This window comes from Electrophorus electricus, chromosome 20, assembly GCF_013358815.1.
Source record: "Electrophorus electricus isolate fEleEle1 chromosome 20, fEleEle1.pri, whole genome shotgun sequence".
NCBI classification, from domain to species: domain Eukaryota; kingdom Metazoa; phylum Chordata; class Actinopteri; order Gymnotiformes; family Gymnotidae; genus Electrophorus; species Electrophorus electricus.
The window spans coordinates 1,320,171-1,342,500 of record NC_049554.1 but is presented as its reverse complement, the minus strand read 5'-3'; the positions used below and the strand labels follow the sequence as shown (position 1 = coordinate 1,342,500).

The 22,330-nt window shown below is 39.6% G+C and overlaps 2 protein-coding genes across 7 annotated transcripts in view; both read right to left on the bottom strand.

Moving 5' to 3' along the window:
* erc2 (ELKS/RAB6-interacting/CAST family member 2) overlaps positions 1 to 6,245 on the bottom strand; it is a 58,542-nt gene extending 52,297 nt beyond the window's left edge. For 2 of the 4 annotated variants that reach the window (XM_035520498.1, XM_035520501.1), the window contains exons 1-3: positions 6,125 to 6,245; positions 5,765 to 5,904; positions 466 to 1,210 (exon numbers count right to left, since the gene is read on the bottom strand). In XM_035520498.1, coding sequence (XP_035376391.1) covers positions 466 to 1,116 — 651 coding nt within the window. In that variant the 5' untranslated portion in view covers positions 1,117 to 1,210; positions 5,765 to 5,904; positions 6,125 to 6,245. Of the gene's footprint in view, positions 1 to 465; positions 1,211 to 1,507; positions 1,612 to 2,039; positions 2,075 to 2,811; positions 3,004 to 5,764; positions 5,905 to 6,124 lie in introns of all 4 variants that reach the window. The other 2 variants (XM_035520499.1, XM_035520500.1) reach the window with 2 other exon arrangements.
* Positions 6,246 to 13,969: 7,724 nt separating this feature from the next.
* bsnb (bassoon (presynaptic cytomatrix protein) b) overlaps positions 13,970 to 22,330 on the bottom strand; it is an 81,229-nt gene continuing 72,868 nt past the window's right edge. For all 3 annotated transcript variants that reach the window (XM_035520427.1, XM_035520428.1, XM_027020375.2), the window contains 6 exons: positions 22,086 to 22,194; positions 20,385 to 20,516; positions 20,109 to 20,164; positions 19,883 to 19,982; positions 18,957 to 19,155; positions 13,970 to 17,299 (listed from right to left, as the gene is read on the bottom strand). In XM_035520427.1, coding sequence (XP_035376320.1) covers positions 20,124 to 20,164; positions 20,385 to 20,516; positions 22,086 to 22,194 — 282 coding nt within the window. In that variant the 3' untranslated portion in view covers positions 13,970 to 17,299; positions 18,957 to 19,155; positions 19,883 to 19,982; positions 20,109 to 20,123. The remainder of the gene's footprint in view (positions 17,300 to 18,956; positions 19,156 to 19,882; positions 19,983 to 20,108; positions 20,165 to 20,384; positions 20,517 to 22,085; positions 22,195 to 22,330) is intronic.

Genomic DNA, 22,330 nt, shown 5'->3' with positions numbered 1-22,330 from the left:
GGACTGAGTGTGAGTGCTTGTTTTGTATCTTTATGAGGAATCAATTTCCCCACTAACAGGAAAGCAAATTCTAAAGTTGTGGGAACTTTTTTCCTGGTCCCTTTGATTAAAAAATACTTTCAGATTTAATTTTAAATACTAAATGTTTTCCTTACAGTAATACATAAGTTAAATAGAAAACTCTCATAAAGATAGTACTGATGCATATGCATGTGGGTCAGTGTAATGATGTTTAAGAAGAAGAGTGTTTAAGAAGAGATGAAGAGTGGAACCAGTTCACAATATATCTGTGGCAGCTGAAATTGGATGTGTAAAGATCATGAATCAGCAAACAAGAAACACCAATACACCATCCACTGCACTGCACACTGTAAACCGAATTCTTGTTTTAGAGGTTAACCCATTAACTGCCATCCAGACCAGTAACGCCCTCTCAGTGTGAACACCAAAATCGCTATTCCTGACCTGATTCTCCTCGTGAGTCAGCCTCATCTGCTCTTTCAGGATGGAAGTGCGTGCCGCCTCTTCTTTCCTCATCACTCGCTCCTTCTTCAGCTCTGGGCTCCAGAAGCTCTTGATGCTGTTGGTGGAGGAGCCCAGCTTGCTCTCCTTCAGGTCCAGCTCACGCCGCAGGAGGTCGTTCTCGCGTTGCATGTCCCTGACCTGAGCCTGCAGCTCCAGCAGTTCGCCGCCCTGGCCCCTCATGGCCTGGCGCAGCAGTGCCCCCTGCTGGTGGTGCTGTAGCATGCCCAGAGAGCCTAACTCCCCGTACGAGAGCAGGTCAGCGTGTGGCAGGCCCACGGATGCGATATTGGGGCTGCTGCCCATGGCAGTGACCCTGCCGCCATACATGGCACGGCTGGTGGCCCGGCCCAGCGTCATGGTGCCCTTGGGGTAGGTGGAGGCGGAGCCGACGGCCTCGTGGTCGCTCAGGTACATGGGGCCGGAGGTGGCATAGGCAGCATTCAGTGACTGGATGTTCTCCATGGAGAGGGTCTTGCCGCCCGAACTATTGCTTGCCGCCCGGCGGTGGCCCAGACGGGGTGATCGGGGCAGGCGTGGGGAGCGCGCCGGGCTGCCCTCGACGTGGCTCACACCCCGAGCACCCCCGTACATCTCTGTGACCGCAGAAAAAGTGGATGGGAAGGGGGCGTGTCTCGATGATAAGAGTCTCCACCCCTCAGTGACTGGTAGGGTATTTTAGTGCATCCTGTGTTAAGGAAGTGGGGGAGAGAAGGAGACAGAGTAGGGATGGTTAGTTTTATTCATAGAGAACCAAGCTTTTTAATGCAGATATTCTGCAGCATTAGAAATCAAGAGAAGAGACGAGACGAGAAGAGAAGAGAAGAGAAGAGAAGAGAAGAGAAGAGAAGAGACGAGACGAGAAGAGAAGAGAAGAGAAGAGAAGAGAAGAGATGAGACGAGAAGAGATGAGAAGAGAAGAGACGAGAAGAGAAGAGACGAGAAGAGAAGAGAATATGTGTTTAAATGTTCAAATTCTACATACAGTGCTATTAGAGGAATGCTGATAAAAAGACTGTTGGTATGCTGCTTGTTGTATTGTACTACGCTGCTCCTGAAGACTCTACACACACCCCACTCAGTGAGATCCTAAAGACACAGACCAACTGTGTAACAAATCCAACCATTGGAGAGTAACATGTGGATAACCACACCCAAATGGGAATGAGCACTCATATACACATGCACACACAGACACACACACACACACACACATGCACGCATATGCAGACACACCCACACATGCACATGCACACATATGCAGACACACCCACACACACCCATACACTTAGTTTATCCTTTGTGAAAGGGTATTGCTGCAGTTCATGCCAAAAAGAATGAGTCATAAACTCCAAGCGCAGTGAGCTTTGGCACAGAATCTCTCTTTCACACACACACACACACACACACACACACACACACACACACACACACACACACACACACACACACACACCACAACACAACAAAACACAGACACCCACACAGAAAATACCTGGCATCCCTCAAGTGCTTACCTGTCACTTCTGAACCTCTCAGGATCAAGAACCCACTCTCACACATGCACACACACAAACACACAGGTACACGCAAGAATACAGAAGATCCAGTGAGTGTAGAGATAAAATACACCTGTGGTTGTGCTATACTCCAGCCACATCAAAGTTCACGTGTGTGTTGATGGCCAGCCAGCCCTCAGCAGGCCACTGCACCCATGCAAGTTGGAGTGAAGGGTCACAACACTGAAGGGGCTATACCAACTGACTCCTTCAGAAACACCTCAAAGAGCTTTGGTCATGCTCAAAACCATATGGGCCAATAAAACTAAGTAAACTATGTATTTTAAAACGAATTTAAAATATGGCATTTTGGAAATCAGTATGTTTGCGAGAGTATTAATATTATTTTTCTATTACAATGTTATATATTATAGTTTTGTTTTTATAATGTTTTTGACCAATTACTTCAATAGCTGCCCACACCTATATATAGATAGATAGATAGATAGATAGATAGATAGATAGATAGATAGATAGATAGATAGATAGATAGATCTGACTTAGCATATTTATCAGTTTAAAAAAAAAAAAAAAAAAAAAAAAAAAAAAAAAAAAGAATGTTTCCTAGAAATTGAACCCAGGACCTTGATACTTTAATGTACCTGTTGAGCTACAGGAGCACAATACCATATCAACCTCACGCCTCATACAATAAAGGGCTGCACAAATGTTTACATGTGTGCCAGACTCAACATTAAGATACTCATTCATATAAACCAGATGTATTCACCTTCACACTCTTGATCTAAAAACCTTTTAGTCAGTTGTTCAGTCTGGGAAAAGGCAGGTACGTCTGAGCAGCTCCTCTAAAGGCAAACTCTCGACACTCTCAGCAGCTAATCTCGGAGGCGTGGACCGCTCACTGGCAGCACTGATGATAACGCCGTTGCCATCGTCGTCTTGGTGCAAGTTTCCATGGCAACTGCAACCGAGCAGATGAAGAAAAGTGCACCTGTTTTCACTCCTGTGACCAAGCACTCTGTCCCTGTATGTACATTTGCATGTGCAAGCATGACTTTTTAAAAGAAAGAAATGTGTGTTTATGCTGCAGAGCTGCAGATGGCTGTGTCATGTCATCAGGCTACACAGACATCCAACAGCACACAGCCTGTGCTCTGTGTGTGTGTAGGTGTGTGTGCGTGAGTTTGCGTACTGTGAGTGGACAGTAAATGGCCATGTGTCTATGTGTGCATATGTGTGCCTGACCTACAGAGCGAACACTTCCTGCCCCTCCTGTGTGGGGATGTGTGAGTGTGTGGGTGTGCTCATGCGTCCATTCATGCATGTGTATGAGCCTCAGTGACCCAAGGCCTGTCCAAACTAACACTCTCTCTTCCTGTCTCTGGCTGTTAGATGAACACAATGGCCTGTATGGTCATTGCACTGAGCTGCCTATGAAATCGCTACCCCCCTCTTCATTTCTACTACAGCATCAGGACCCATTGCACCTACATTGTGGAAATGCAGCAGTAAATCTGACTGGACAAATGTTAATTGACAAGAAGTTGCCAGTGCCACTGCATTTGTTAGATGCAATTTTTTTAATTAATTAGTCTTGTTTCCAGATGATTCAGAAAAATGATGAGGAGCCATAAACAAACAAACAAATAAATAAATAATTGCAACGTACATATGGATTGTGGGACTTCACAGGCCCGAAATAAGATGTCCAAGTTCATTTTCAGCTGCCTTTAACATAATTTTCTTCCTAACCAAACAGCAGCAGGAACAAGACAAGGCAAGATGTACTGTTTTCTGCATACAACCAGGTGGCCAATCTGTGTAAATCATAACTGCTGGGTTACTGGGGGCACAACTACATCCCAAATCCAATCCGAGAAGCACCTGTTAGCAAACCCCTACCATTTTAAAGCAGTCGGCCACTATCTGAATGAAAGAGAGCCTCCCAGCACTGCACGCTAGCTTTGTCTCAGACACTGTAATCTCAAGCAGAGGGAATTTCCCCCCTTTCTCAGCATGTGTCTATTGGGACTCCAGCACTGTTAGAATGAGTGAGAACACTCGCAGCCTTTGGTGGACACTCTTAAAACATATTATAGCTTACACACTTATATCCTTAGGAATCAAAGCCATGATCTTAGAATTGCTAAAATCTTCCTATACCTGCTCAATCAGCTCCATCATGCACCAGGAGACGGTCGTGATCCACTGCGTCTGTCTCCATCTCTCTTCCATTGAGCGCTCACGCTCTGTCTCTCTGCTCGCTCTCCCTCCATCTTTTTTTTCAACAGCTATCGTTTCTAAGTCCCTCATGTCCTCTTTTGTCCCCTCTCTCCATCTCTCATCCTCTCATACTCCCTCTCTTTTCTCATTACCTCATGGCCACTTTGGCGTTAAAATTCGCAGTGGTCATACCCAGCTGTGTATACCCAAGCAAAGGTGGCAAATTATCTACAATTCATGAGGCTCAGTAACACTGCATCGTACTAAAGAGAGAAAGTCTGAGTGAGCCCTACCTGAGCTACAGGTCAGTTCCACCAAATACCTAAACAAATTCTTAGGTTAACATTTAAATTCAATTAAATTCATATGGTGTGGTATACTTGTAGGCTTTGAACTATAGGTTCCAACATTTTATATATATATATATATATATATATATATATATATATATATATATATATATATATATATATATATATATATATATAAAATGTAGGGTTGTTTATATATATAATATAGGGTTGTTTATATATATATATATATATATATATATATATATATATATATATATATACACACAAAACGTAGGGTTGTTTATTGCCAATATAATCGGTCAGAAGACACTTTAGCCATCCGCATCATTAGGCAATATGAGTATAGGCGTTGTCTGCGGGTTTGTATTATCGGCAAGCGTTGGGTAACATTTTATCAAGGAATCCCCTCCTGCGTAGCATCAGTACGTAGCCGACGCCAATAAAACCCTTGTCAGTTAATTTAAAGATTCCTCACGAAAATCACACAAAGCCCTCCCCCAACTATAAAGTACCGCACGCGTGTGTATACGTCCTGCTTAACTGAATGGATTTAAGAAACGTCAATCATCACACTTTCGCTAAAGGTCGACCGAGTGCACATGCCGCTATATTGTAGGGAAGAATTTTAGACAATCCTTTATCATCTTTAGGATTTTATTTGGAGGGTTCATGTAAAATATGTTCCGACAAAAATAATGACCTTATGCAATTCACTATTACGAACACAGTGGAACAACTGCAAACAATTGCTCTGATGTAGCCTGTATCCTGCAACCCGTGTTTGGACTAATAATTTAATTCACAGAATAAAATCACACGAGGGCTATCCTGATACAGCCGGATTCAAACAAGCATTCTATGTTTCACGACTGATTTAGACTACAGGAATATTTCACACATCACAATTGATTTCTCATACACCCCATTCATTTAACATGCAAACGGAGGGATACGCAAAATATTTAATCCAAATATCTTCATACAGCGTGTATCTCAAAGAGATTTATGTAAAATCACGCGGACAATGAACATTGAACATCTTATATTCCCTCGCTATGCAGTTCCACGCTGCACTAGTATTTTTCTTCTCGTTTCGTGACTACCTTCACCCGTTCGGTCCAATTGCACTTTGGTGTCTGATCGCGCTACATGGCAACATTTAACGTCGATAGTGCAGTGACATACCTGTTTTCACGACGGCTTTCCTCCATCACCGCGCGCTCCGCGAGCACCAAGTCCCCTTGATTCACTCCGGTCTCGCAGCATTACGCGCTGTCATTGGGCCGCGGACGCGCGCTCCAAGGCCGTAGTCGTATGGGGATTTTCTGGGGAAGACAGTTAAAGGGCCAGAGCCCAGAAAAGGCAGAAGCATTTCTACAAGTTATAGATCACGTCAAGGGTTGTTACCTGTGGACTACGCACAGCTGTAAATTGTCCACCAAAGTAATTAAAATACTCATGTTTTGTATACCTGTAGACTGTTTGCAGTTTCCAAAGCAGTTCTTTGAAATTTACAAAGCCAAAACTGGACCTAAACGCACGTACCTAAAACCACTGATCGAACACCGTTCTGCAGCACCACGCTTCCCCCAGGACACATAGAAAGTAAGCATAAGGACTCTGTGCTCGCATCCAGGTGCTGGAATGAACTGTTCCTGACTGTACAGCTGAGACACTGGCTGACGACTGGAGATTCGCCGCCTCTTAAATTCACCCCACCTAAATGTGCGCGCGCGCGTTCTTACACACACACACACACACACACACACACACACAAAAAAAAAAAACCCACAGCATTTTATCCTAGTTTAGCCAGACTAAGTTTGACAGTATTCTTGTCTTGACACTAATCTATTTATGGTACCATGAGTATATGTTGCTCTGGACAAGGGCACCTGCTAAATGCTCGACTTGTCAATGTAAATAGCTGTGCTCAGATCAGAGTATAAAGCAGTGCTGACAGAAGTGTCTGACCTGACAATCGTATTGTTGCCTTTCTCCCTTAACAGTTAATACAAAAAAAAAAAAAAAAAAACGGTGAAGGCTACCTGATCTGAAGACAGGTTTGCACTTTGCTGTATTATAATAGATGATAGAATGAGACATGAAAATAATGTCAATGCAACATACCCCCCCCCCCCAAACACAAGCATATATTCACATCCAAACACATACACAAAGGAATATGCATTTACAGGATGAGGACAGGAGCCCCAGTACTGCCAGCCAGTGTAGGTTGAAGTTTAGAAAGCATTGTGGTAGAGGGAGACTGGACAGGGGAAAACCACACAAAAAGGGTCACAGTGACCCTTAGAATATAAACTACATTCTAGCTTTCACTAGACTTGGGTAACTTTCATATTCAGTTATCTAATTCCAGGATCTGTCTTACTGCATAATGTCCAACGCTCCTGTGAAAGTGTTTTTATTACACTTATCCATATATTACATAAAGTTCTTCTTGACATACACAATCAAAACCAGGTGCCAATTTCAACAGCATTCGTCAAAGAAAAAGGGCTAATCTAGGCTCAGATATTGTTCTTCTTGCTCTACTAAATGCTTTGATCCAGATAGAGGTTAATGGTGAGTGGTGGTAAGTGGAGAAACCACAGCATTGCCAGGATATTTTGGTCATGCTGGGTGTCAGACTCCAGTCCTCAAGAGCAACACAGCTGTGTTGGTTCATTATTCTGCTTGAGTGTCCTTTATGAGCTAGATTTGGTGCCTCCATGTATCCTGAAAAATAACTTTCTTGCTAAAAAACTTTATCTTCTGATTCACCTTTATACTTCATACCTTTATACTTTATACTCCATTCAAATACTAATCCAATACTGTATCTAGGCAACTCATAGATTCTTTCACAGTAACCAATTATTATTAACCACTTAAATTGTAAAACCTTTAGATTTTTTTTTTAATTTAAACTTTGAACAAAATAATATAGTTTTGAACCAAACATATAAAAGGTGGTGGATACAGAGTTGAGATAAGGGAAAAGAGATTAGGTAGAGGATAAGGCAGAGGTTGAGAAACTTCTTAGAAAATAACTGTAGACAGTTCCATGCTAAGAACACTCTCAACCACTGCAAAAAGGAGGTCTTGACCAAGGTAATGCTGAATCATTTGCAGACAAAAAGGTGTAGGTGTAATGGCTGTACTTCTGCATTATGTAGATCTGTGTGTTGACGGACGTGTATCAGCGCTTCAGTGTAAAATGGGGAATTTATGTTGTTGGCCTGCTTAAAGAAACAAATAAACAGCCTTTGCCAGTGTGCTTTTTACCCGATCAAGATGCCATGTATCAAGGAGAACCAAAAGTTATCAGTTATGTTTCACACAATAGAAAATAAATAACTTAAAAAAAATGAAATTCATATAAAATAAATACATTTAAAAATATCAAGAAGTACATTACACATGCTCACCCTTGACTTCAGCATAAAATATAGATTTTTGGATAACAGCAAAATTCAGCAGACCTGCATATCAAGCACATGGGGGTAAATATATAGGTTTTGCTAGTTGGTTTGTTAGTTTGTTGCAGTTGTTTCAGTTTCAGTTGTGACAAGCTGTGACAAAGTCAAAGAGAATGTTCAAATTGAAGATAGAGATCCCACAACCAAAAAACACAAATGCATCAGTTCAGTTATTATATTATAAAACCTAATAAAATGATCTGTGAATAATGAACTAGCATTGCTAATATAATATCACTCAGTAATGACTTTTTACTTATTCACCAAAAAAAATTGTAAACTCTGCTCATTTCAGAACATGAATTAAGGATCCAAGTTCTTATCTGATCAATTTCTCAAATTATATTGACTTCAGTAAATAAATGTAAAGAAATCACTCAATAATAAAAATATTTTTATAGAGAATTAACTAATAACAATTAATAATCCTGCCCATCTCTCGGTAACTTGCTTCACATACACCCATAAAGAAACGTTCATATTTCAAAATAAAATGCTGTAATATTTTAATCTAATATAATATTATCATTGTGCTACACAATCTACTCTCATGTCATTGATAAAGGAAACAACTAGGGACTCAAAACACATTAGCTAATCCCACTTTGAAGTAAATGGCACAGACACCCACAACTTGACTAAAATCTAACAGATATGTCCTAAACCACTTAACAGAAAGCTCACTAAAACTCACTAAAGCTCGTCATTTCCTTAATAACAACGCATGATCTGTTGTATTTAAAAAGCATTTTGTAGATACAGCATTGTCATCCCACAACACTTTATAGCGTCAACCTATTTATACATGAAATTAATTCAAAAGAGCAAGAGCATATATGTGGAATGAGACCTTTTATGGAACACTACTGAAGAGATCAAAAACTGTTTCTGGGTGCCATGGAGACTTTACTGAAGAGCCCATCACCTCCACCCTCAGATCTTCTGCCAGTCTGTTTTGTTTACTGTTTACTGGCTCTGAATTGGTTCTTATTGAATAATCTGAGTTTGCCTGCAAAATATTTCTTAGTCATTTTGTAAGCCTTATAAGATGCTATTGTAAGGTTTATAGCAAGTTGTAAGCAAAAACAAATCTATTTAATGTGTGCTATTTCTTTGCCATCTGTTGTCGACCACGGGAGAATGGATTCCACTTCTAAGCCTGGGTTCCTCTCAAGGTTCCTTCCTCTTGCGCTCAGGAAGTTTTTCCTTGCCATTATCACCTTTGGTTGCTCATTTGGGGCCTGGACCCAGATTCTCTGTATATTTGTTTTCTGTAAAGATGTTATGATGCATGTTGTAAAAGCACAATACAAATAAATCTGAATAGAGTTGAAGGTGACAAGGCTACTAATTAAATCAGAAGGAGAAAAGCTCATGGCTAGAAATATACTGCTCAGTCTACCCCTATAGAATGCTTCTTATCATCATTGGTATTTCATAAAAAGTAGAAACACATTTCAAATTGTATGAAAAAGATATGTTTTGTTAAATGGCATTACTCATCTGCTACTTTAAAATCATCTAGGCATTTGCTATGTTCTACTGACATTTACAATGTGTGTGACACATAAGTAAGTACATTGTATTTATGAAGAAACATTTACTGCAGTGTACTGTAGTGAAAGATGTAGAGATTTTCAAAATTGTGGTGAAATTCTGAACAATTCTTCACAGATTGCTTCAAGTGCCACTATGTCTCTCTCCTGTCATATCCAGTCACCTCAGAAATGTTTTATTTAAATGATACTTTTGCCTAAGGCAGTTTACACTAGGTGGAAACTTTCCCCAAGGAAAAGTCTGGATTTAAGGGTCTTGTGCAATGGCAGAATGGAACAGATCTTTGGGTGGTAGTTGGGTTGTCAGAGTACTGATCTACTATTCCCCCTATCAGTTCTGTTCTGCATTTCACTCTCCCTCATAAACAGGATCAAATTTTAATTGGTTCATCAAAATTTTTAACATAAGATCTAGTTGATCTGTTCCTGAGCTTTGGATTGTAAGGAATATGATTACTTGAACAGAGAGAGTTATAGACCACTGCCAAGATCATTTAGCCACAAGATCGTTCAGTGAGTCAGGTCTGATTCACTAACTATAAAAAATGATTCCCATTATAGCCAGATTTTCAAAGCATAAAATAGCATATTGAGTGAAGCTGAAGCCCTGTGCAAATCCTTCTTCAAACTTAACACACTGACTGGCTTACCATGGAACAAAACAGCCCTCTGCTGACACCTAAGGATTCATTTTGGTACTTCTGTTAAACAGGACCTGTGAAATCATCTCTGTTATATATGTCTAGATGTGTCAAACAGTTTTTGTATTAATATGCAGCTTTAGCATTTTAATTTTTTTCCACCAACAATGATGAAAACTACAAGCTACTTTATAATCAGATTCATTTGTCCCTACATGTACTCTAATTGTGTTTTCAATGTTAATGTCCTCGAAATATATCATTTAAGAAAATAAGAGAATAAACAAAAAAATGAAGTCATATTTTAGCGCAGTGGTTAACATATTGTCATTATGATTCAATGCCTTCACATTTTCATGGTTCATATGCTGAATCTCTGTACTCATGTACTCCAGTCTCACAGACTATGGTTTTACATTCTTTGACATATACTGATTTTATCAACCTCATCACATCAAATCTGTGAGGCTGCACAGCTGCAAGCATTTAAAGCATGCAAGGAGAGTTCAGCTCAACTCGTTTCCATGGTAAATGAGTGATCTTGATCCTCATTAACAATTGGTCCACTGCCTATGACACTGAAACTTACTCTGTAATCTGCATTAAGATAAACTGCATACCTCTGGAGGGTAAAACTCTGAACAATGGGATGAGTGGATAAAACCCTCTGCCTCTGAGATTGAGGAGCGGTTATCGAATGCCCAATAATATGAGCAACACCAAAAGGGTTAGTTGTGTTCATCTTGCTTTACTATAATATATTGATGACAATGTTAACCATAAAAACAAATTATATTAAAGTCCTCTTGCACTTTTTATACACTTGCAGTCCTGTGGCATTGCAGATTTGATGGGGCACCTGTGATGTCTGGGGAGTGATGGATAGCAGCACATACTATTCTCATGACATATTTAGTACTATTTTCAAATGATTGTGGAACATTTCGGACACACTTAACCATTGTAACTGAAGGCCCTTGACCTTTGAACTTGACTAAACATGACTGAACATGACTAAAATGTTGAAATTTATGCACTGAGGAGAGTTGCCACCTTTTGAACAAGCCAAAATCATACTCAATTAGACTGAGCACGAATTTGTCTTCACCTGTACTTTCTATTCGACTTTGCCTGCCAACTTTTGAGTAGACTAACTCTGCCAGTTACAGAGGGAATAAGTGAGGAGTGACAAATAAACTGACATGATAGTATTGCTTGTTCAACCCCCCACAATACAGAAGAACATCACAAAAAACTTGACACAGCCTAAAAACCAGACTGTACAGTTGAAGGACTGAGGGTGACAACCCTACCGCTGAGATCAATTAAAGCACCCACAGGCTCTTAAAGTTCAGGTGCAGTGTTTTTTTTGCTTTTTTTCTAAATCACACAAAGACCAAAATGTTTTGCAGCATTTTTTAAAAAAAATTGTATTTTGTGTAAAAATACAGCAGTTAGCCTAGAACATTGAGTTAGCTATATAGCTAACAGGTATGCAAACACCATCTCATGCTAATTGGCTAATGGAAATCAATATTTCCGCACAATGACCGCTTTGTTTTTGCCACATATCATGCTAAGAAATAAATGTTTTACAGAATAAATGAAAAACAATCAGCATAAGAATCATGTATGTTATTAAACATTATACATAGGCCTACACTTGAAAATGACTTCATTAACATCTGTCATTTATTTATTTATTTTGGTGTGGCTTCAGAAACCACACCTCCCATGATGTTGGAATCTCATTGGATTAAATAGTGTCCCGTGTTTGCACACTTTGAGGCATAGTATATAGTCTAGTTCTTTTCAATTACTAACTGCAAATACTCTGGTTTTGGACACACTAACTGAAGTACTATTTAGTATAGAAGTGTGTGATGTTGAACACAGTCTGTGAGACCACAAGTCTGCAGTCAATAGATTTAGTTTCAGCATTAAATTCAGCATGAAATTTTCAGTTGAGAGCAAAAGAAAGAGTCTGTCTGTGCTATATGTCTCTCTGTACTTTGACAAATTGGCACATTTTGCAGTGTGTAGGAATGTAAGTTAGGGTGTGTAGCTGATAGAATGAGAAGAAACCTCTCATTTAAATGACCATTAAATAACATATTAATCAGTTTATTGAAAATGTTTTGGAGTCTTGGTAAGTAAACCATAAACCTGTAAGTAAACATGCTTCAAAGTATTAGCAAAAATTTCAGAAATTGTTGAGCTATGCTACCATGTTGAGAGCAATGATTGTAGTAATCCCTTTACAAACATTCTAAACCCACTTAATCCAATTCATGGTCACCAAGGGTCAGGGCCTAATCCAACAGAGCCTAATCCAACAGAGTGCAAGGCGGGAACCAACCTTGGACAGGGCATGGTGTCATCATAGAGCTCACGCACAAACATGCTCACTATGACACCACTTCAGAAAACACAAAAATGTCCAGTCAGCAAAGCATGCCTAGAGGAGACAGTCTAGATTTGAGAGCTTCAGAAGAAAGAGAGCTAGTTTCCTGCATTTTATGACTTAAAATTAGCCACAGCTAACAAAGTTGCTAATGATTTAGGTTGGGTTTTTTTTGTTTTTTTATAGCTTCTGTTGTTTTTGTGTCTCCACATTTGTAAAACATGTTTATTTTAACAATACTTACTACTTCCTAATTCAACAACGCTTCCTACTCCTAAACAAATGTAATACATAACAGTTGGGTTTTGGGGGAGATGGGGGTGGGATATAAAAGTGGTTGATGGCTGTTCTAAGTAACCGTAGGCATATCTTAACCAGGTTAGCCAGCTATTTGTTATTATATACACAGGAAGAGCACCCTCTGCCAAGCAGTGTCTACAGTGTTCATGATGCGAATGTCCTCAGGTGCATAAGATGCCAGCCATGCCTTCTGCACTCTAACTTGGAATGAGAGGAAGAGTGAGTGCGCTTGACAGACCAACCTTTGGACCCCTCTGCTCCAACCCTCCCACCCCAGGTAAACCATGGTCAACAGGGCAGGGGCAGTGGAGAACTGGGCCTCTCACTCAGGAGCAGACTCAAGCTGTTTTTTCTTCCATTGGCACCTGTGACTTTACCACAGGAGCAGCTCTCACTTGGAGCAGGCCTGCCTCATAACTGTACCAGCAAAGACAGATCTGTGGGAAGGCACACCATTTGGCATTCTCCCCGTTCCTGCTGAGGATCCAGTCCAACATGTCCGCCAGCTGATGCCCTGCAAGCCGCTTGGCCTCTGCTCTGTGTCGGCAGGCCTGTCTTTCCAAAAATGTGCTCCCTTCACCAACCCCTCCAGCAAGACTCGCTGTATCCTTAATGGGGTTGGTTATTCTGTCACGTAGAGGCAGGATACAGGCGCAAGTCGACGTTAAAGAACAAAAGAGTTGAACGTAAACGTAAGTAAAGAGGGGTTTAAAGAGAAATCAACAATAGTAATATCAACAGTATTGTTACAGTGAAACAGTAACACAAATAAAGGGGAGTATATGTAAAGGTTGTAATGAGGAGGCTAACTAGAAACAGTTACAACTGATAAGGAGAAATGGGTAATGAGGGGGCATGGCAGCATGAGGGAGACTAAACACAATGCACAAGGTGGCAGTCAGATAGAAAAACAGAGGAAAGGAAAACACGAGACCATGTGATGAATGCCACCACGTGGACAATACAGAGGAGGGGCCAATACACAACTTTTATTAACAAGGCAAGAGTTTGTTTTACATATTTTCTCTTTATTCTTTTCCAGCTTGGAAACAAATTGCAGGTCCATTATTTTCATAATCACATTACATGACATAATGCACCATACGTACTTTCAACAGGAATACATTGAAAAAAACACAAGGTTTTACGATGGATACTGGACTCGAACTCTGCCCACTGCACTTACAACAGTGAGTGAAACTTTTTATTTTCATTGTTGTGTTTTTTTTGGTTTTTTTTTACTGAATATTTATTACCTTTTTCCAATTGGAGTTTGGTAAGATATGCATGCGCATTTCTTCCAATTCTTAGTAACAACGGAAGCCTATACAACTTTTATCACTTTGACATTGTTCTTTTTCTTTCTTTTTTGTTGTACACAATATGTATGGAAATCCTGCACAGAGTAGATAAGTTTCAGAATATATTTTTCACTGTAGTCAACAGTCATCGAGAGCCAGTCAGAGATACTATGCTTATTTTTGTGATAATAACAATAATAATCATAATAAATAACAATAATGATCAGTCATCCTTTTTATACACAAAAGCACAAAAAGTTGGCAGCAAGGCCGGCGTGAAGATGCAGACGACGGCCGTTATTATTCACTCATGATATTTAAATACTGTACAAAATAGTTAAAGTCTGTATTTACATTGAAGAATCCTTGTGTATATGCATCTGCTTGTGTGTGTGTGGGGGGGGATTTGTGCATACATGTTTAAGTGTGTTGTGTCATGTGCGTCTGTCCATTTCTGTGTCATCTGTGAAAACCACTTTGGCTCATGTGCTGCTTATTGAGCATCTCCATAATAACAGTAATGTACAAGCATCCCCGTCATTCCTCCTTATTGATCATACTGATCTGATACCACCAAAGATTCTACTCAGCATATCACTTCTACCTCATGACCTGTTCATTCCGTTCGCACCAGCTGCTCATCTCAGAAGACGAGCCTTCATGATGGACTTGAAGAACCTTGTGCTTTCATTCAGAATCTTCAGCTGACTGGCATGACTGAATCTCAAATGGCTTCCTAATACCTATGTAGTGCATAGGGCACAAGCTACTGACTTTTTCAATATTCTCTTTGTCAAGTAGGGAGCCTTTTAAAATTCAGCTAGTGTAGAGCAATTATGGATTTTCAAACCTGCACGTAATTTGTATATTGCAGACACAAACTGCTGGAAATGTTACATTGACTGGATAAAGAAAGAATAAGGAAGACCTGTAATAAAACAGTGTGACTTCCGGTTAAGATCCTGATCAGGCCAGATACTACTGCGCATACACTCTGATACTCAAGACGCTTGTGTGTATGTGTGTGAGTGCAGTGTGTCTGTCAGAGATGACATAACGAGTGTATAGCCAGAGCGACCAGTGTTGGGTTGCCTGATCACAGAAATGCAGACATAGAAAGAGATTACTGTACACCGTGCAGGCAGAAAGAGGCTGAGCAGAACCATGCTTTAAGCAACAGGATGAAGGATGTTCAAGCCAGACACCCTACACAAGTAACCCTTTGGCAACATATTCCCCAAAACAAGGGGATATAAGGGGCAGTAATCAACATGCCACTAAATAAATTTAAAAAAAGATTCAAAAATTCAATAATAACTTCAATGCATACAAGATAATAAATACAAACAAGTCCATATCCATTTTTAGAGTGCGCAGTGAAACAAAGCTGTCTGTGTTTTGGTGCTGTGAATTTGTGGCAATGACAATTTTGTATGAATCATTGCATAGAAAATTTAAAATGTACTCTTGATCAAAACCCCTCATATGTAGGTGTCTGTTTGTCTTTGTGCATGCATGTATGTATGAAGATGTTTCTGTGTGTGTACGTGTGTGCGTGCGCGAGAGATAGTCACTGTATGACTGTAAAACTTGTGTACCCGCTAACGTATGATTTAATGATCAAGGGACTTATTTTGAATCACTTTAAATGACAATTGTGCTCTGTACTTATCTGCATGCTATTGCTTTAAGAAATCAAGCCCCCAACACATTACCAATAATGACAGTAAAAGGAAAAATATAAATAATCAAAATAACAAGCAATAAGCACAAAAAAATCTGAAGAACATAAATTCAGAAGTCATTTACAATTTCAGTCATAAATACTCTGTACAGTAGAATGCAACTGTGCAAAATAAATTAAGTAAGGATGATCTTAAAAAACACATGAGGTATATGAGTAAAAATATGACTAAGGCTTTTAATGTCAAATTTAATCAGGCCAACAATTTTAAGAAACTATCAAGATGAAAATAATGATATTTTAAAAAAAAGAAATCAATATTCTATTACATCTGGGATTCTCTGATTGACTAGTGATGGCTTGATCATGGCTAAAAGGAGATGAGCATTCCAGTGTTCTAAATATCACTGAGCTTTGGACTTGACTGATGGTCCTTCCATCTCCAGCAACCTCCATCTGAGGCTGTGATGACCTCCCCCTCGAGGAACATGAAAAAGGCAGTTTATGGGTTTTACACATGACGTCGACTTCTGTGCTTGTGGTCCCATTTCCACACCATTGCATTCGGACCAAACATAACAAACAGACCAAGGGAAGAAAGAAAAGAGAAAGAAAGGATAGGTCAAGGGAAGAAAAAAGACAACATTGAAAGAGAGGGTCAATCATCGCCATATTGGAATGTCGAGACTGCGGATATCGCGTTTGATACGGGAGAAACAGGAGTGTCGTTCGTCTGGTGCCACTGTGGATGAGCTATCAGCTCCTCAACTATGACACTGTTGGGAGAAAAAAGTCTCAGGTTCAATTTTAGGACTGGAAAAAGCTTGCAGAACTGTTTCTGTTTTCACTGTTGTGATTGTGGGTGTGCACAAGGTGGGGAGCACACCTGACAAGTACACAGAACCAGGTGTAAATGATCAAAATGAAAGAGAATTCACAAGCTGGGAAAACCCCTGATAGCATTGGTGGTGTAGAGACTTTATGAATGGATTTAAGCCTTTTCCTCCTTTTGTTCCCGAACCTCTGCTTTGTGTGGAAGACATCTTTCTGGCCAGATGCTCGGAGTTCAACCTCTCCATCCATCGCTTTACAGAGTGCAATGATTGTTGTGGGAAATTTGAAGCTGATAGTCAGATATGGCAGCAAGGCATTTTGATAATGACACCTCCATCAGCAAGCGCAGGCACAACCTTCAGACCCTAAGGGCAGAGGATCTGTGTTTTGATCCACCATCACAATCACTGTTATGGTTAGAGAGGCCACGCCCAGAGAGGCCACGCCCAGAGAGGCCACGCCCAGTGACTGCTTCCTCTCCTTTTCCTTCACTGGTTCTTCTAGACCAGATAACTCACCTGCAGATGAAGGAAGTAAGAGTTAGTGGGTATCATCTTTGTCAAAAGAAATAATGCTGAATTTGCCTCTTTTGCTCTTAAACTAAACTGACTTCACCCAGTGTAATGATTTGACAAAATTATAAAATATAAAAGAACAACAGCATTTCCTGTGCTTTTGAAATGTTGCACTCATGAACAGTAGGAGGGAGGACAGTTGAATCTATTACCAAGCACCACTGACAAAGAAAGTTGCTAATGTATTCCACATAAAAATCACAGATATATCACAGATAAATAAATAATAAACTGTATTGTAGCCAAGCTCTAACATATATTAGGAAAGAATTTTATAAAAATAAGAAAAAGAGGACAACCCTAGCCTATAGAACCTCACAACACATTTCAAAATAACATTCAGTCCATCACAATGTTTAAAAGTGCTCTGAACCTTAGGTTTATTTATTTTCATAAGTAATGCTAAAAATGCACTGCATCTTCATTTCTAACCCACCAAAATTGTCATATGTCTGAGGTCAGTGCGAGGTTTGCACTCTTTGTATCACTCTGTGACAGCAAATGAAATCAAAGAGAGCACCAAATCTCCACCTCCATTATGATCTAAATGGCAATCCCAACTTCCAGGTTGTGCATGCCTGGATTGGCCAGTAATCTGGTGGCTAAGGAGGATTGATGGTGGTGGTAAGAGCCCCCCAGCCTGTTTTATCCCTCGATCTGCTCAACTAATCCACACACGTGCACATATTCATAATCAGCAAAGAATGTGTGATAGCATGTAGACACACACCCGCACACTAAGAGATCAACAATGTGAGAAGACATCCTCCACAGCTAAAGGGTCTTTGGCTAAATCTTCTACCTGCAGACAATTTGCCAGGCATCTTAACAGGTATTCCTATTATACAATGTATTATACAAAAATATTAACAATATTAAGAAGTTATCTGGAAGTAATTTAGAAACATTTTAGTTCAATGCATTTAGTAGCTATAGACACAAACCTCATGGAGATATCAGAGGTTAAAGGTTGTGCCATCTATCATCTGATATTATACAAACCCATGCCTTCTTGACTCACACCCAAATCCTTAGGCTGCTGATCTATCACTATCAAATGCAGAACAGGACTCTGATCTCTAAATTCTCAATGTTTATAATTAAGTTAACTTTTTCCTTTTCAAGTAATTCAATTTTAACATATTTAGTAACTTTGTTGTGTGTGAAGTCACAATATGATTGAGCTTCAGCATGACAATAACAGGTAATGCCTTATGATGAGCTAACATAGGCCTTATGATTGACTAGTTTACTAGTAAAGCTTACTGGCTCAACCTTCGACCTTACTAAACAGTTGATGAAGGTATAGTCACTACCTAGCAGTTTAAAAATAATGAAGCAACAAATTGCACATCTTTTTACTTCACATTTTTACTTTGTCCTATTTTGGGGACAGATTATATTATATTGTCCTAATACGGCTGCAAGAACTGGGACCTGAAAACAACTAACAAAAGATTATAATGCAAATGCTGAGACAAAACAGATAATAAGAACAGATAATAACAACCCAGCTAACATGTAACACAGGTCAGGTGACATGGGTTACGTGGATCATGTAATGTGCATCATGTCATAAGCTCAGAGGTAAGGTGCTTACAGCCTTAGAGAGGAGGCATAGCAGGCCCCTCACACCATTGCTGGTCCATATGCTTCTTCTCTTTTCCATTTTCCATTAAATAAAAATTCATGCCAAGAGTCTGAAGTGTACTGCCTGCCTCATCCAGGCTCTCTTCAATCGTACTGTTTTGTCTGCTGATGAAGCATCTTGTAGATTCTACTCTTGATTGGTCTGGTGACTAAAAGGCACAGAAAGCCCATTAGATCAGAAAAAACACAGGAACACTATGAGATATCATTCATTCTTGTAAAGCAGATTTGCATCATTTATGCAGAAATATCCATCTGAACCACTGATCTTCCTTGAATTTTAAAAAAATCTATTACAGAAAATGAGGTACTTCACTGTCGAAAGTCCAATAACAGAAACCAACATGTAAATCTCCCAGGTGGCACACCAGTAAAGCTGGATTAGATCCAGTCCTATCAGTGCCATGTGCCATTTGAGGATGAAAGGCATTTGGCTGTGTTCCTAAAGGAAGATCTGAAGTGTAGGGGGTACTCTCTGCTCTGTGGACTGGCATCCTGCTTCACTCGGATGTTTATACAGTATGTCATGTGCTTAATGCATTAAGACGTGCTTGGCTACATAACTGGACAGTGACCAAAATAAGGCAGCAGACTTGTGCTTTTGAGGACGTGTTTCTAATTTTCACTCTTGGAGAATGGAGCGAACTAGAGTTCCTGTGAGCGGAATCTTAATTAAAACTAGGAACAAATGAAGAGGACATTTGGAAGAATAAGTCATGTAAATGTCAAACAACAATGAAATATAGGGTTACAAGTGCAATTCTCCACAACTGAAAACCAGAAATTGTCCTAGGTTCAATTATAATCTCATAATAATCTTAATCAGGAGAGATTAATGACTATGTATGTGACAAATAAACCGAACTTGAAACCCACCATAGTCCTCGGGTGTCCCCCCTCTTCGATTAATGTGTGAAATGGCAGAAACAGTTTCATAAGCTTTTTTGCCCAGTAGTAAGCCTCACCACGGTAAACCCTAAGGAGCATCAGAATAACAAAATATATATCTAGAGTGAAAATAGTTAAAAATAGTTTGCTACTCAGGCAGTGGGCTAGTCGACATAATGATTGTTGTCATGTAATCCTCTCAGCGGATACTCACCCTTCAGTTAGCAGCTCACCAAAATGACATGAACTTCTTCCCAAGACCAGATACAGCTGTTGAACACATTGTGTGTGTGGGGGGGGGGGATGACAAAGAGATCAAACACACCTCAGTCTCAGAGGATAAAAATGAGACAAGCTATTCAAGATGTCAGAAGATGGTCTCACTAACTGAGACAGTAAGCCCTGCCCACATATTGTCATTTTCTGTATGTGTCTGTTTCCCTCCTTCCCTGTCTGCCAGACACTCATTTCATGTATCACGTCATCCTACCGTCACCCAGCTTTCCTGCTTGCTCTGTGGCACTGCCCTGGATTTTGCTGAATACACTTTCACTGTCGAGGGGTTGCTGTGCCATCTGACCAGTGCTGCCTGTGCCTCCTGGAGTTGGAGCCGCCTTTGACCCTACAGGGGTAATAGATACCACAGTTCTCAAAGACTGGGAAAGACGTGAGTGCTTGATCTAATGCCTCTGCTTTGAAGCATCAATTACCCTGTGCATTTTTTCCATACCAGTTATACCTTATTCAAATAGCACTGTTGAAAGTCACTCTGGACAAGGGTGTCTGCTAAATTATGCAAATGTAAATGTAAACAGATATTTACTGAGCCTTTTAAAAGTAGGCTCAATTGATCCAATGATATTATAGTTTGACTGTCAACAGTCAACTCAGTCTTAAACAACAGTGTTGCACTGAGATCATGATTTGCAATGAACGGTGCACATTATGCACATGCATAACATTGTGACTAAAACAGGAGTGATTTCAAACACAGTCACTCCACTAATCAATGTGTCAACAAGCTTATTTCTACATGACTCACATTTTTCTTTTTCTAAGCCAAATGACAATGGGGAGACAGGAAATGAAGCCACTTGGGCTGCATTCACATTATGAACCTGAAGTGAATCAAATCTCTTTTTTTTTGCTTTAATGTGACTAATAGCTCTTATCATTTCAGTGCTATTTGGACACACAATCTTTTCATATCAGATTTGTATCTAATCCATGGCCTAGTGGTCACTAGGTCACATCACACTGGTTCACTGGCTTATTATTTTATATATTATATATTATTTTGAGAAAGTTGTGTGGGTGTGTCCTGGACTTAATATTTTTATCCTGGCTACACAGTACAGTTTAAGAATAGGGTAAATGCTATAATACATTATAACAACACAATGTATTCTGGACCTGTACAGCATTATCATCCATGAATGTTTTAGAAAACGGCTATGTCAACATGTACAGGGCACTATTCTATTTGATTAATGACATCTAGTCAGTGATCAAGGACAATTAGGATTATGTCTGCATGTTTGTCTAGATGAGAGAAAATGTATTTATTGCATTTGTAGCACAGCAAATTAAATAAATTGCAATTATATATAAACACACCTTAAGGAAAGCTGACAGAACTTTTGTAGTGAAAAAATAGTGCTCACAGATGATAATATGATTAAATGATTAAAGTGGATTTCTGTGACAGACATCATAAAGAAGAGAGATGGGATTGAGTCACGGAACAGAATATAGACAGTACAGCCCTTGACACCTTAGTTCATTCACCAAGGGACACAAGAGAAACATTCTAACCTTACTATTGTGTTGAGGGTATTCATAAAATATACCAAATATGAATCACAATTAAGTATGGCACACCATCAAAACAGTGATAACACTTGGTTTGTGTGACATTGTTTTTCCAGGAAAAGAATTAGACCTAGCGTTGGACTAAACTGCAATGCCAGTGCTGATTCACAATAAAAATGTATTTTTTTGTGAAAAATTAATCTCTGTGTGGGAATTAACCCTAAACATTTCTTACTACTATAATTTACATATAATTTATAAACAACTGTGATTGGAGTAAATCCATATTAAATTCAATTAAATCCCATTAAACTCACGGAAATAATTTCCACAGAAGTATAAAAAGTTATGAAATGGATCCTGCAGAGGAAAAACTCACCAATGCCTGTGGATGGGTATTTAGGCTGGTCTGCAGCTTTGGATCCAATAGCAACTGCCCGAGTTGGTGCAGAAGCAGCAGGACCGGTTTCAACATTTGCCACCCTTCCCTGTACAAAATGGAATATACAGTCCTATTGAATCAACCTAGACCTTCATTACACTGTTAGTCTATTTCCACTCTTAACAAAGTTAAACCAAACTAGAGCTTGCATCACACATGTGTTTGGAATTCAAAATTTTACT